Source organism: Setaria italica, chromosome IX (assembly GCF_000263155.2).
Source record: "Setaria italica strain Yugu1 chromosome IX, Setaria_italica_v2.0, whole genome shotgun sequence".
Classification (NCBI taxonomy): domain Eukaryota; kingdom Viridiplantae; phylum Streptophyta; class Magnoliopsida; order Poales; family Poaceae; genus Setaria; species Setaria italica.
This window is the reverse complement of record NC_028458.1, coordinates 29,941,374-29,955,067: the sequence shown is the minus strand read 5'-3', so window position 1 is coordinate 29,955,067 and position 13,694 is coordinate 29,941,374. Positions and strand designations below refer to the sequence as shown.

General features: G+C 46.4%; 1 protein-coding gene across 2 annotated transcripts in view; it reads left to right on the top strand.

Annotated features, from left to right (window-relative positions):
- Positions 1–5,212, top strand: part of LOC101783623 (pentatricopeptide repeat-containing protein MRL1, chloroplastic) — a 13,583-nt gene extending 8,371 nt beyond the window's left edge. For both annotated transcript variants that reach the window (XM_014804554.2, XM_014804555.2), the window contains 5 exons: positions 2,978–3,209; positions 3,293–3,385; positions 3,871–3,919; positions 4,462–4,555; positions 4,752–5,212. In XM_014804554.2, the coding sequence (XP_014660040.1) occupies positions 2,978–3,209; positions 3,293–3,385; positions 3,871–3,919; positions 4,462–4,555; positions 4,752–4,983 (700 nt within the window). In that variant the 3' untranslated portion in view covers positions 4,984–5,212. The remainder of the gene's footprint in view (positions 1–2,977; positions 3,210–3,292; positions 3,386–3,870; positions 3,920–4,461; positions 4,556–4,751) is intronic.
- The last annotated feature ends 8,482 nt before the right edge of the window (positions 5,213–13,694 follow it).

The following is a 13,694-nucleotide window of genomic DNA, read 5'->3' as shown; positions in this document are numbered from 1 at the left end:
GCACCGACGTGGCACGTCCAGTCAAGAGGAAATGGAGACTGGAAGGAGTGGACTGCTGTCGGCCGAAGGGAAAACATGACTCATCAAACACGTGGCGGAAGATGATGACGTGCCTAGTTGTGAGGTCTAGGTAGTGATACCCCTTGTGCGATGAAGGGTAACCAAGAAAGACACGAGTTGTGGAACGCGGAGCGAGCTTGTGTGGTGCCGTGGCCGAGAGGTTCGGGTAGCAAAGGCACCCAGAAACGTGCAAGTGGCTGTAGTAAGGGGCTTTTCTATAGAGAAGCTCGAATGGGGTGGCGTGAGAAATAGCAGAGCAAGGATGCCTATTTAGGAGATAGGTGGCCGTGGCGAGGGCCTCGGCCTAGTAGATAGGCGCCATGTGTGCATGGAGCAGTAGGGTGCGGCTGATGTTCAGAGTGTGGAGAACGCGTTCAGCTTTGCCGTTCTACGGAGAGGTGTATGTGCAAGATAGTCTCAAGTGGATCCCACGAGAGGAGAAGAGAGAGAAAGAGTACGATTAACGAACTCCATCCCATTATTAGCCTGAACACATCTAACAGAGATACCGAACTGAGTCTGAACATAGGAGCAAAAATTCTCAATGTGAGAGGAAACCTCGGATTCCTGAACTAGAGGAAAAGTGCAACTGTAGTGAGAGTAGTCATCCAGGAGTACTAAATAGTAACGAGAGCCTGAAATGCTAGCAACAGGTGACGTCCAAACATCACAATGGATGAGTTCAAAAGGAACAGTACTGTAGGAGCTTGAATTTGAAAAAGGGAGCCACACATGTTTCCCTAGCTGACAGGCATGACAGAGGGAGCTAGCTACTTTATTACAAATAATGGATGAATTATTCCTAAGGGTGTCGAGCGTCGCAGAGCTTGGATGGTCGAGGCGGTGATGCCATGGGTGGAGGAGACGGCGAGGCTTGTGTGTGGGGTGGCAGAGGTAGTAGTTGATGGGATGGTGTAAAGGTCGCCGTCGCTATTGCGGTGAAGCATCACGTGTCTGGTCCGGATATCCTTGACAGAAAAACCAAAGGCGTCAAATTCAATTGAACAGTGGTTGTCTCGTGTGAATTGTCTAACAGACAAAAGATTGCGAACTAGTGAAGGGACAACTAGAACATTGTTCAAGTGAAAGTTGGACGTGCTGGTTGGGAGGATGGTGTTGCCACGGCATATAACTGGAATGACCTGACCATTACCGACGGTGATGAAGGAATGGGAGGGAGGTAGGCGGGAGGGGAGAATACCATCCGTGGATGACATATGGCCAGAGGCGCCGGAATCCATGACCCATCCAGAGTTCTGGAGAGCCATCTGATTCAGCGCAGCGATGAGCCCGGCCTGATCCCAGGACTGAGCCGTCGCCGGTGGCGACTCCTGCAGGGGGGCAAATGCCGTGTGCGCCTGTGGATTGGTGCCAAGGAGGCTCGACGCTGGGCTGCGCCAGCCTCCGCCGCCCTGCTGGTGGTAGCTGCTGCCCTGCTGCTGGTAGTACTGCGGAGCCATCGGATTGTAGCAAATCCAGGGGCCCGTGGGCCAGCCTTGCTGAGAAGGACCGTTGGCCCTGGTCGGGGAAGCCGCCGGCCTGCCGCTGTCCTTTGCCCCTGCTGCTGCCTTTGCCCTTGCCGCCGCCGCCCTTCTGGTCGCCATTGCGAGCGCCCTGGGAGGCGTTCTGGGCAGGGCTAGAGGAGGAGGAGCGACAGCCTAGGCTGGTGCAGGTGGAGGAGGAACCGGAGGCGGCCAGCAGTGTCGTACTGGTGGCGACCTTATCGGAGTTGGCTAGGCGGAGCTCCTTGAGGACGAGCATGTCCCTGGACTGGGCGAATTTGGGGATGACAGTGGAGTTGGTGATGTCGTCAGCCGTGTTGGTGAAGTGAGGGTTGACGCCGCGGAGGAGGTTGAGGACTAGCTGCTAGTCCCGGACGCCATGCCCAACTTCCCGCAAGGTGTCGGCCACTGTCTTCATGCGTGGGCAGAACTCGGTGATGGAGAGGTCATCTTGCGTCATAGAGTGGAACTCGTTGCTGAGGTCGATCACCCGAAGTTCCTTGTTGGCGCGGAAGAGGGCTTCAATGGCCACCCACAGATTGTGGGCGGTCTGATCGTCGTGCTCCATGGCGAGGTCGAGGATGGAGTCGTCGACGGAGCCGAAAATCCAACTGCGGATGCAGCAGTCGGCCTGGTCCCAGTAGGGATCAGTGGGGCGAGGCGGCAGCATCACGTCGATGTGCAGTTTGAGGCCGAATTTGCCGCACATGGATTTGAAGTAGGACGCCCACTTGGAGTAGTTGGAGTTCTTCATCTCCGGGGTGACGGCACACTTGACAGAAACAGTCACGTAGGGGTGGATGACAGTCAGCGGTGCGGTGCCCTGGATGAAGCTGTCGCCGGTGGAGGCCATGGTGTTGGCGCTAAGGGTAGGCATGGATGGAGAGCCCAGGGCAGGTGTGGTGTTGGCGCCGAGCGCCGGCGAGGAGGACGTCCTCGTGGCGAACAGGGTGCCAGACATCTCTGAATTGGCCGTGGAGATCGTGGACATCAGCGGCAGGAGAGAAGAAGGGGGAGGTGCGGCAGAAGGGGTGCCGCGGAGAGGAGAGGGGGGCGGCGCGCAGATCGCCGCGGGGGTGGGAGGCAGTGTAGCGAGGAGTCGTGAGGCCGATTGGATTGGAAAGAGGCAGCAAAAAAGGGAGGTTAGGATCGGATTGATCCTGGGTCTCATGATACCATGTAGAGCGGTAGAATTGGGAAAACACCACACACCCTAATAAGGGGGGTTGACCTTTCATATATATAGCCAATATGGCTTGGTATACAAGGAATACAATCATGTATACATGAAAAGCATATAACAACTATGCAATCTCTAATACTTAAACAACTTCCTGCAATAAGATTTGTTGTATCTATTTATTATTTTTACACTGTATTTTTTTAGTAAGTTATTTTGATTTTTTTTTTTGTAGGACTTCCTCAGCAATTATGGTGTATCGTGAGGCAGTTTCAACTGGGCTAGTACCTTCAAGTGATGTTTTATCTCAAGTGTTGGGATGTTTGAGGCTTCCTCATGACAATTCGCTGAAGAGTAGTTTCATTGAAAACATGGGAATAAGTTGTGATATTCCACATAATCCAAATATTAATTCACTCTTTGAAGGATTCGGTGAATATGACATCCGTGCTTTTTCGATGCTGGAGGTAATCATGTTATCTTCAATAAACAACAGCTCTATTTCGACCTCTGCGGGTATTAATGAAAGATGCATGGCTTCTCGTCACAGGAGGCTGCTTCATTAGGTGCAGTTTCAAGTATTTCCATGAAAGATACCAGGATTGTTATTGATGCAAGAAAGTTAAAGATCTACAGTGCCGAGGTAGTTTTGCTACTTGCAATATTACTCTCTCCATCCCAAATTACTATTCGTTTTGGCTTTTCTAGATACATAGCTTTTGTTATTCACCTAGATATATATTATGTCTAGATACATAGCAAAAGTTCTGCATCTAGAAAAACCAAAATGAATAGTAATTTGGAACGGAGGGAGTACATTTTAGTGAAACTGCTTTAATATCATTTTACCTAAATAGAATTGAAGGTCACATCATTATTTTGTCCTTGCTTCTATATTTTAGCATATTTTCTCAGTTGAAATTAGTTTCTCCCCAAGAAAAAGGTTCTATAGTGAGAACCAGCAATAGTGCCAGGGGCCGTTTTCTTCCCATGGTTGAGTCTTTTTTCCCCTATTTTTGTGTCTCTCTGTGTTGTTGCTAAAATTGGGGTAAAGTGGTTTGTTTTGCATTGTTTATGTAACTGATAGTGTATCTTCTTATATTTTATCTTTTATTTTAATTTTTGCAGGTTTCTCTTCTTACAACATTGAGATCTTTGAAGCATCGACTCGCTGCAGGTGAATACTAAAGTACTTGATACATAAAATAATTTGCTTTTGCTACTGTTTTCTAGTGAATCAAGGAAATCGCCGATAATACATATTAATAATTTACAGTTAAAATAAATTTTACAGGAGCATAATCCAGTATCTATGCATATTTGTTGTTCTCCACATCTTTTTATCAAGATGGGGGTGGGTGCAAAGCATGAATGTGTATATATATATACACATATACTTTTTTAGTCAAATGTTAACAGTTCTAGGGTTAAATGATTATTCTGTGATTTCCTCATGCACCAATAAGAAATTGGAGAAATTTATACCTTGTGCTCCCTCCATCCACAAATATAAGGATTTTTAAGTTTGTCATGAAAAAAATGATGCTGCTAGATTCACCGTGAAACCAACTATCAAAATATTAACTCTTTCTATTTGGAATAACTTATAGAGATATTATTGGCCAAAGTTAAAGATATGCTTAGGAGAAACCTAAAAGTGCTTATATTTGTGGACGGCCATAGTAGCTTTTCTGTTCTAATATTTTTTATGTGATGCAGGTGCAAGATTACCAAACGTGACAATCTTGTTACCCACAGAAAAGAAACAGGTTGACATTGATGAAAGAGAAAAAACACTAAAGCTATCTGGAAGGTGAAATCACACCCATTATCGAAATACTTATGCTATATACATTTATCGATCGTGATTTTACCTTGGGAAGTTAGTTCTGTTAAGTACTTTTTGAACGCAATGTTCTACTTGAAACTTCTTGAAAACAATATCTCAGTTGTCCATTGAAATAATCTGATAAATTTTGGAAGAGACTGATTTTGATTGTGGTGTACAGAATTGGTCAAGCAATCGGTTCTCTCCTGAGGCGATTAGGAATTTCATACCAGGGGGAGGAGTCGCACGGGAGGATGAGGATCAATGGCCTCACCTTAAGGAGATGGTTCAATCCAAAGTTGAATAGCAAATCCTCCAGTGCCGCGCCAGCTGATTTGCTTCCCCTATCGTCGCGTTTAGCAAAAGGGATTGCTGATCAGCAACGCGACATCAGAAGCCTTTCGCTCGAGTAGTGCAGGACAATCCAGCAGCAACCGATCTCGGTAACCTTTGTGAGAACATGTCCAGGATAGTAAAATGTCTTAAGAGTTTGTTCAGGGAAAGAAATAAAAAATACTACATTTATATAGTAATCTGTGAAAAGATTATTCAAAAGAAAGAAATCACAGTACATCAAATTTTGTAAACAGGATGCATAAAACAATTTAATTTATAGTGTGTGAAGCATTTTTGTCTCGTTCACGTTGTTTGTCGCGCATGATAAGGTTTGGAATATATGGTTTGGCCTATTTTTGATAATTCAATTAAAAGAATTAAAGTTCACTAATAAATGTTAGGGAGTTAAAAGTGGTTAATATTGTTGAAGAGGCTCCCAACCAACTTATTAGGTGGACTTTGTGTACACTGTTTGTGAAGTTAGAGAGAGGATTGGTGATCCCACGCGTGCTCGCTCGTCTCCCCTTGTCGAGGCTGTGGGCACCCCTCCTCCAGAAAACACACCTCAACACTCACTCAGGTACTCTTGTTTGGGAGACCTCTTCCTTTCTTCCTAGCAGGATTTCGAAGGTCCTGCACGGGATAGCAGGCAATTAGGTTTTTTTGGGAGCGTCTTCATGCGGGAGCATCTTCATACGGCTGCTTGCTCCTTGAACAACTACAACTACTTCATCTACTTCTTGGTGTCGTTCGTTGACTTATACGACTACATCAACTGAGGCCATCCCATGATTAGTATGACTAATCCAGGTGGTACACTGCCTCCGACAATGGCTCCACCCAAGGGTACATTCTGATCCTATTCTGGTTCTTGCTGTTCTTGTTTATTAGAAGATTAAACTTGAACACTAGTGTCGTAGCGTCAACTAGGGAAGATTTGTTGCGCGAGTTCTCAGATGGCTTAAGCTCTTGAAAGACAGGAGGATTATACTGGTTCAGACGACTTGCCCTACGTCCAGTTTTTGTTGTCTTTTTTAGTATTGTGCTCAATAGCTCAAGTTTACAGTAGGGGGTTACAAGTAGTAGTTCAGTCTTTTTTCGAATCCCCTCTATTCCTCCCCCTCTTTTCCTTATGTACCCGGATGGAGGGGGTTACACTATCAATAGGAGTGGGGCCCTTGGTCAGTTGAGCATCCTTCTCCTAGCTAACCGAGGTGGACTCTGCTTCCTCAGTCGGGGTGCACATCGCTTTACCCCTCGAACCCACCTGGAGGAGCTCACTCCCGGGGCACCTTGGTCGTTGAGCCAAGGTCTTGCGTAAGCGTGAGGGCGCCCCTGCACCCCTGGTCGCATCACATGATGTCGTCATGATAACGGGGATGAGGCGTGACTGACCAGAGAGGCTGGTCATTGCTACCGTGCCAGTTCCCGACTGGGAGTTCTGGTCATCCCGTTCGTCCCAGGCACGCAAAACACTACGCCCGACTAGCCTTCCCGTGCCATTTCCGCCTCATCCCACATGGGGCGGCTGCGGCTGTCCCATGAGGCAGGTCTAGCTATGTTTTAGGGCCGCGATAGGCCTGGCCTGCTACCTATTGATGCTCGTTATTGACACCTTTTTACCTCTATTTATTTTCAATACCTAAACTATTGATCATACCTAATAAATCGGGTATTTTCACATATGCAATAGATTTTGGAGGATATTCTGTTTTCGCAGGAAATTAGACATAATGGATCAAATTTGGATAAAGTCTTGAACAAGCAATGAACCAGAGGAAGACGAAGGCCAATGGGCCTAGGAAGGGCCTAGGCCGATCGGCCTATAGAGGTCCAGGCCGATCGGCCTAGGGTCCTTTGACCCCGTCTCGTGCTCGTTTATTGCAAGCACTCCTCCAAGATGACTTAAGGGCTAAGTTTGCAAGGATATGGCTAGATAAGTTCAGGATCAAAGAGGATCAAGTGGAGATTTGGAAAGTTATCAAAGATCAATCTCATCACAGAGTTATCTACTTGCCAGGCCCACATGCAAGTGAAAAAAGATTCCAGAACACCTGAGAAGACTTGAGACGAAGGGAGGCGCGAGCAGGCAAAAGGAAGGCCCAGGCCCATCGGCTTGGACTCACCCAGGCCGATCAGCCTGGGGTGTTCCTTTGCCCCCTCGCCTTCCAATTTCTACCACGGGTTCCCCAAACTATAAATACCCCGATTCTCCATCGAACAATGCATCCAAGATGACATATTCAACGTGAACCAACAGAGAAGCAGAAGGAGCTTGAGGGACACCACTTCGAAGAGTCGAGGGCTGTGCAATTGTCTAGGGATTAGCATAGCTAAGCCCTGGGCGACATGATCACCCTGCAAGGAAGATCCACGTCGGAGTTCTGGAGCTAGGATCATCAAGATGAAGGTAGGATCCCGGTGGTGATCTTGTGATGTACAATTATTCATGGTGAAGTAACAGATCTGTTCTTGTTCTTAGCGATCTAAGTATCTCCTATGGTTTGATGCTCTTTCGGGTTTGCTTGCTTTTCAATATATGGTCGATCATAGATTGCTTAGGATGTTTATATAGTCGTGGTGACCGGATTTGCATGCCTGATCTACCGATGAGTACAACATGTTCTTGTGATCATGCCCTTAGATTTCCTATGCTGATAGAGAGGATCATGATGGGATCTTTCTTGTGTAAGATAAGGGTTTTCGAGATCCTGACCAGAAGTGTAGGTTTAAAGATGCTTTTTACTAAGATCATATCTATGTTGCTTTGCTATCCATACTCAGAATTACAACATATGTATAGTCTAGGTTACTCTAGATTGGTTACCTCTGCTCTATCTGTTATCCATCTATATATACTTAGTAGATTGGATCTGAATCACTCATCAACACCAAATTCATACTAACAATGCTAATTGAAATAGATCTTGTATTATAAGTTTCATGGATTGATAAACCTTGGAGGAATACTCTGAGGGAAGAGCTACAACTGATCCATGCGCTTGCGGTTCACAATTGGCATGCTAATTGCCGTCAACAAGCTTTTCTAGCACCGTTGCTGGGGAACTAATAGTCAAGTTCTAGTTTAACTATGCATCTGTACATATGACTTTCTGTTCATAATTTTTTAGTATTTTCTTTTTAATATTTTTGTTTTTGTTCAATCTCAAAAAGTTCTTGTATATATGTGTTTGCTTTCACAAATGCTAACAGGAGATGGACGGCTACCTCTCCAACAAACCGAAAATTTTGTGGATGATCCAAAAAAACTTTACAGGAAAAGGAGACGTTTAGCACAAGCAAGAAAGCTGGAGATAGCACAAGCTTCAGCTGTCAAGGAAGAATCAGAAGAATCATCATCATCATCATCTACTCCAAAGTCGACACCACCACCAAGTCCAAGAGTGACGCCTGTCGCACAAGGAGTACTAGTAGCACTAGCAATGGTAGATCAACCTGAGCCAGAGCGCACTATTGGGGAGCTGTGCATCCCAGATATCACTAATTTACCTATCCATGTGTTGAATGACATTGGGCGACTGTTCGCGATCAATATTCCAACACTAAGTATGGTGTAGAGTTCACCTTTCACTGGCAAGGAGGATGCTAATCTTCATCTATAGGTGTTTCTATAGCTATGCCACACATTCGGCGTGGAAGGAGTTAACAAGAATCAACTTAGAGTTCTCATTCGATATGCCCACAATGCATCGCTCAGAGTTGACATTCTTCGCAACTTTTGTTATACCCAAAACAATCTTCCATCATTGTTGGCCAATAATAAACAGTCCGTAAAATTACCCAACACATCTTATGGGCTGATTGATGAGATCCACAAATCCCTCCATGCACTTCGTCCACTGTGGACTTGGCCTCTTCTGAACTTAATATTGATGGCAGTTAGCATGCCAATTTGTGAACCGCAAGTGCACGGATCAGTTGTAGCTCTTCCCTTAGAGTACTCCCCCAAGGTTTATCAATCCGTGGAATAAGTGGATTTGCACGCATAACTAGGTATTAATCTAAGTAACCAAAAGCATTTGGTGTATGAGATTGATCTAACTAGTCTAAGCAATCTAGATCAAAGCAGGTAGAGAGAGTAATGGTGTGCATAAGATAGATAAAATGCTTGTCCTAAGGATCTAAGATCACTTGCAAATGCAATCACTAAGAGTTAACAAAATAGATCTATGTGTTATCATGAGTGGATGTGAACCATGCCCAACACTTTCTCTCCCGCTTACTAGTCACTACACAGGGGTACTCAACTATCGAACAAAGAACACGGCAAGATGATTGTTCTAGGAAAGCAAAGATGTAACGCAAAGTAGCGCTTGCAGCCATTCATGAAAGTACATCATCAAGATATGAAAGATAACAGATTAATCTCACAAAGAGGTTCGACGATTACAAATCAGGATCTCCATACATCCCTGAGGACAAATAGAGGCTTTACCCCATGATCTTACACATGTTAATCAATTTTAGGGTAAAGGATGCCCTGTAGATCAAATAGACCGAAGACGACAACGAACGGGGGTAGAAAAGACCCAAGCCAATCGGCCTGAGCACCTCAGAGCCGATCGGCTCAGGGGGTTTTCGCCTCCCCTCGTGCTCCTCTTCGCGTGGTATTCTTTAAGATATCGTTGAGCTACTTATTTGAAGTCTCAGCTTGGCCATTAGTTTGAGGATGATAAGTTGTAGATACTCTATGCTCAATCCCCAATTTCTTCAAACATTTGCCAAAATCTTTTCCCATAAAATGTGATCCTCCATCACTTATCAAAATTCTGGGCACTCAATACCTAGGAAATATCATTGTCTTGATCATATGAATTGATTCTTCTTTTGATGCTTTCCGACATGGAATAACTTCCACCCATTTAGAAACATAATCAACCATGACCAAGATATGTTCATATCCATGTGAATTCAAGAATGGTCTTATGAAATCTATACCCCAAACATCAAATAGATCGACTTGCAAATTATAATTCAGAGGCATAGAATTTCTTGATGAAATATTTCTTGTTCTCTGGCAAGTAGAAACGAATATTTTTGCGTCTTCATGCATCTCTAGCCAATAAAATCTGCTTACCCATACTCCATAAAGTGAGCAAGCATAACCGTCTTGTTCGGATGCTCCTCGAACTTCTAGGCGTTCCCAAAGGCAGCCCTCCACTCGAGTACCTCCTTTGGCTGAAGAAGCTTGGCATCGACAAGTTCTTGAACAGCCGCCTCCCGCATCACGGAATTCTGTCACGTGACTCCAGGCGGCGGCGGTGCAGTCTGGTTCGTCAGCCCCACCTTCGGCGCCGGCAACACTAGCTCCTTTCCCTTCTTCAACTTCACCTTGCCCACCGCTGGAGCCTTGCCCTGAGTCTTCTCTAGTTTTTTCCCCATCTTCTTGGTGTGCATGAGACGATCTCAGCTGCAGCAGGGGCAAGACAACCTCGGATCTCTCTCAAAAAACTGCAATGGCGGTGGTGGCGCTGGACAATCGCGGCGGCGCAAAAGAGGGACAGAAAAGCTAGGGAAGAAGAAGAACAGATCTGTTACAGTGGAACGTAACCCTAACCAAAAGGGGGCCCCAGTTATATCTCCGCCACCTCCAGATTCCTAGCGTTAGTTACGCAACAGACAGGTTTTAAGCAGATTAATTGCCATAACACCCAATGGCTACTTCTTTCAACGGGTTTTGACCACTTCAACGACAAAAATCGCCTAAGTGCTCGGGGGCTACGGGTACCGTACTCAATGGTCAGAATTTTCTTTTTCAGATTACCAAGAGTAAAATAACCAAGAAGCAGGATTGACCTTAAGCCTGACTCTTCGACTCAACCTAAGGCTCGGGGGCTACTCCATATGGAGTCCGATTGTCATCGTTACTACCATATAAAATTCTTGGAATAGAAGCAACTCAAAGGAACAAGAAGAGTACCTTCCAGCCATGTGACAGTACTCGAGCACTTTAGACACTACAACCTCTACGAAGGACTACTCGGATGGTGCCCACATACTCGAGACTGTGGCGCACGACTACAAAGTACTCGGGGGCTTGTCGGGCATGCACCCCAGGCCCATGGGTAGACCTTGAACGGCCCACTAAGGGACGTACTCGGACATGATCAAGATAAGGGGATAGGCGTATCCCACTCGGACTAGTTAAGTATTTATATGGAAACTACTCGGACCATACCGAGTAGAACTATGTAATTGTACTCGACTAGGACTCGGACTTGTAACCCTACCCTCCCGTGTATATAAGGGCGGGCAGGGACCCCCCTCAACAGAACAACTCAAAGTGCATCTAAGGTCAATACAAACAAACACACAGGACGTAGGGTATTACACGGTCTAGCAGCCCGAACCTGTCTAAATCGTGTTTCTTGTGTCACCATCAACTCCTTGATTCTCGACAACACCCACCGCACAAAAGACCACCTAGGGTACCCCCTAGGAGGTTGCTGGACTCGACCCCGATTCGGACTAGCCCACACAGGCTGACGTCCAAGTCATCCGACAAGTCGATTTCAACTCGAAGTCGATTCCCACACGGACTCCGCAGCGTAGCCGCGGTCCTCCAAAAACTCCTCACTTGAGTCCAATCCGAACTTGAGTCAGTCGCGGACTGCAACTATGACTCGAACTCCACCAAAGAGATCCCTTTATTAGGCCCAGCTCAAGGCTTGGTAATTACTTCAACCCCGCAAGGCAGATTCGTTTATTGGCCTGGGATGAAACCATCTGTGGCGGATCCACTTCGGATCTACTTGGTTAAACATGATTTAGCCGCCTGATACGCGACGCTCATGCCTAAGCCAAGTAAACACGAAGTGCTGTCGGATTTTCCTCCGATTTAACCACTTGAACAGGACCATTTTAGCAGACTCACACGAAGGTGAGCGGTTCCAGAGAGTACAACAAGTCCACCGAGTTAACAACTTAACCACTTAGTTTAGTTGCGAAATAAACATTAGAGTCTTACAAGGTTTTCAGAAAGACAAACAAAAATAAAACCATTAGCGGAAGCAATCGTCGGGGGTCGGACGTCCTGGTGAGGCTAGCTGGAACATCACTGATCCCTCTCCTCACCGTCCGAGGAGGGATCCCACTCGACCGTCCAACCCGAAGGGAGCTGGGGCGGCCAAGTGCCAGCAGGAGAAGGGTCGGGAGTAGCAACCTCACCTGAAAAACAGGAGCCACAACAAGGCTGAGCTTCTAAGCTCAACAAGACTTATCCGACAGGAGTAAGCTACTCCACACTTCTAGATATGCAGGGCTTCTTGGCTGGGGGTTTGTTTGCCAAAAGCGCTAAGTAAAACCCTATTTTCAAGTTTTAGCTCCGGTTCTAGGTTCATTAACCGGTCTAGGTTTCTGCAACCTATTCGACTATGAAGCGCTCAGGGGCTTGATGGGGATAGATACCCAGTACCCGCAAGGAAGGAAGAAGTCGGACTCCTACTAGGATTCCCCTATAATCCGACTAGGACTCATACCGAGTACTCCGACTAGGACTCCTCCTTGTAATCCGACTAGTTCTCCTGCCCCCCTGGAGTATATAAAGGAGGGGAGGAGTACCTAGGTCAGCAGCTCACAAGAGCAACACAACTCAAGATCAATACAATCTATACACAGGACGTAGGGTATTACACGGTCTAGCAGCCCGAACCTGTCTAAATCGTGTTCCTTGTGTCACCATCAACTCCTTGATTCTCGACAACACCCACCGCACAAAAGACCACCTAGGGTACCCCCTAGGAGGTTGCTGGACTCGACCCCGATTCGGACTAGCCCACACAGGCTGACGTCCAAGTCATCCGACAAGTCGATTTCAACTCGAAGTCGATTCCCACACGGACTCCGCAGCGTAGCCGCGGTCCTCCAAAAACTCCTCACTTGAGTCCAATCCGAACTTGAGTCAGTCGTGGACTGCAACTATGACTCGAACTCCACCAAAGAGATCCCTTTATTAGGCCCAGCTCAAGGCTTGGTAATTACTTCAACCCCGCAAGGCAGATTCGTTTATTGGCCTGGGATGAAACCATCTATGGCGGATCCACTTCGGATCTACTTGGTTAAACATGATTTAGCCGCCTGATACGCGACGCTCATGCCTAAGCCAAGTAAACACGAAGTGCTGTCGGATTTTCCTCCGATTTAACCACTTGAACAGGACCATTTTAGCAGACTCACACGAAGGTGAGCGATTCCAGAGAGTACAACAAGTCCACCGAGTTAACAACTTAACCACTTAGTTTAGTTGCGAAATAAACATCAGAGTCTTACAAGGTTTTCAGAAAGACAAACAAAAATAAAACCACTAGCGGAAGCAATCGTCGGGGGTTGGACGTCCTGGTGAGGCCAGCCGGAACATCACTGATCCCTCTCATCGCCGTCCGAGGAGGGATCCCACTCGACCATCCAACCCGAAGGGAGCTGGGGCGGCCAAGTGCCAGCAGGAGAAGGGTCGGGAGCAGCAACCTCACCTGAAAGAGAGGAGCCACAATAAGGCTGAGCTACTAAGCTCAACAAGACTTATCCGACAGGAGTAAGCTACTCCACACTTTTAGATATGCAGGGCTTCTTGGCTGGGGGTTTGTTTGCCAAAAGCGCTAAGTAAAACCCTATTTTCAAGTTTTAGCTCCGGTTCTAGGTTCATTAACCGGTCTAGGTTTCTGCAACCTATTCTAACCAATCATAGAACCAAACAAGATATGTAGATATCAACAAAACCATGTCATCATCAGATTCCTCATTTACTCCGGGTGACAAAGCGATCAAGCAG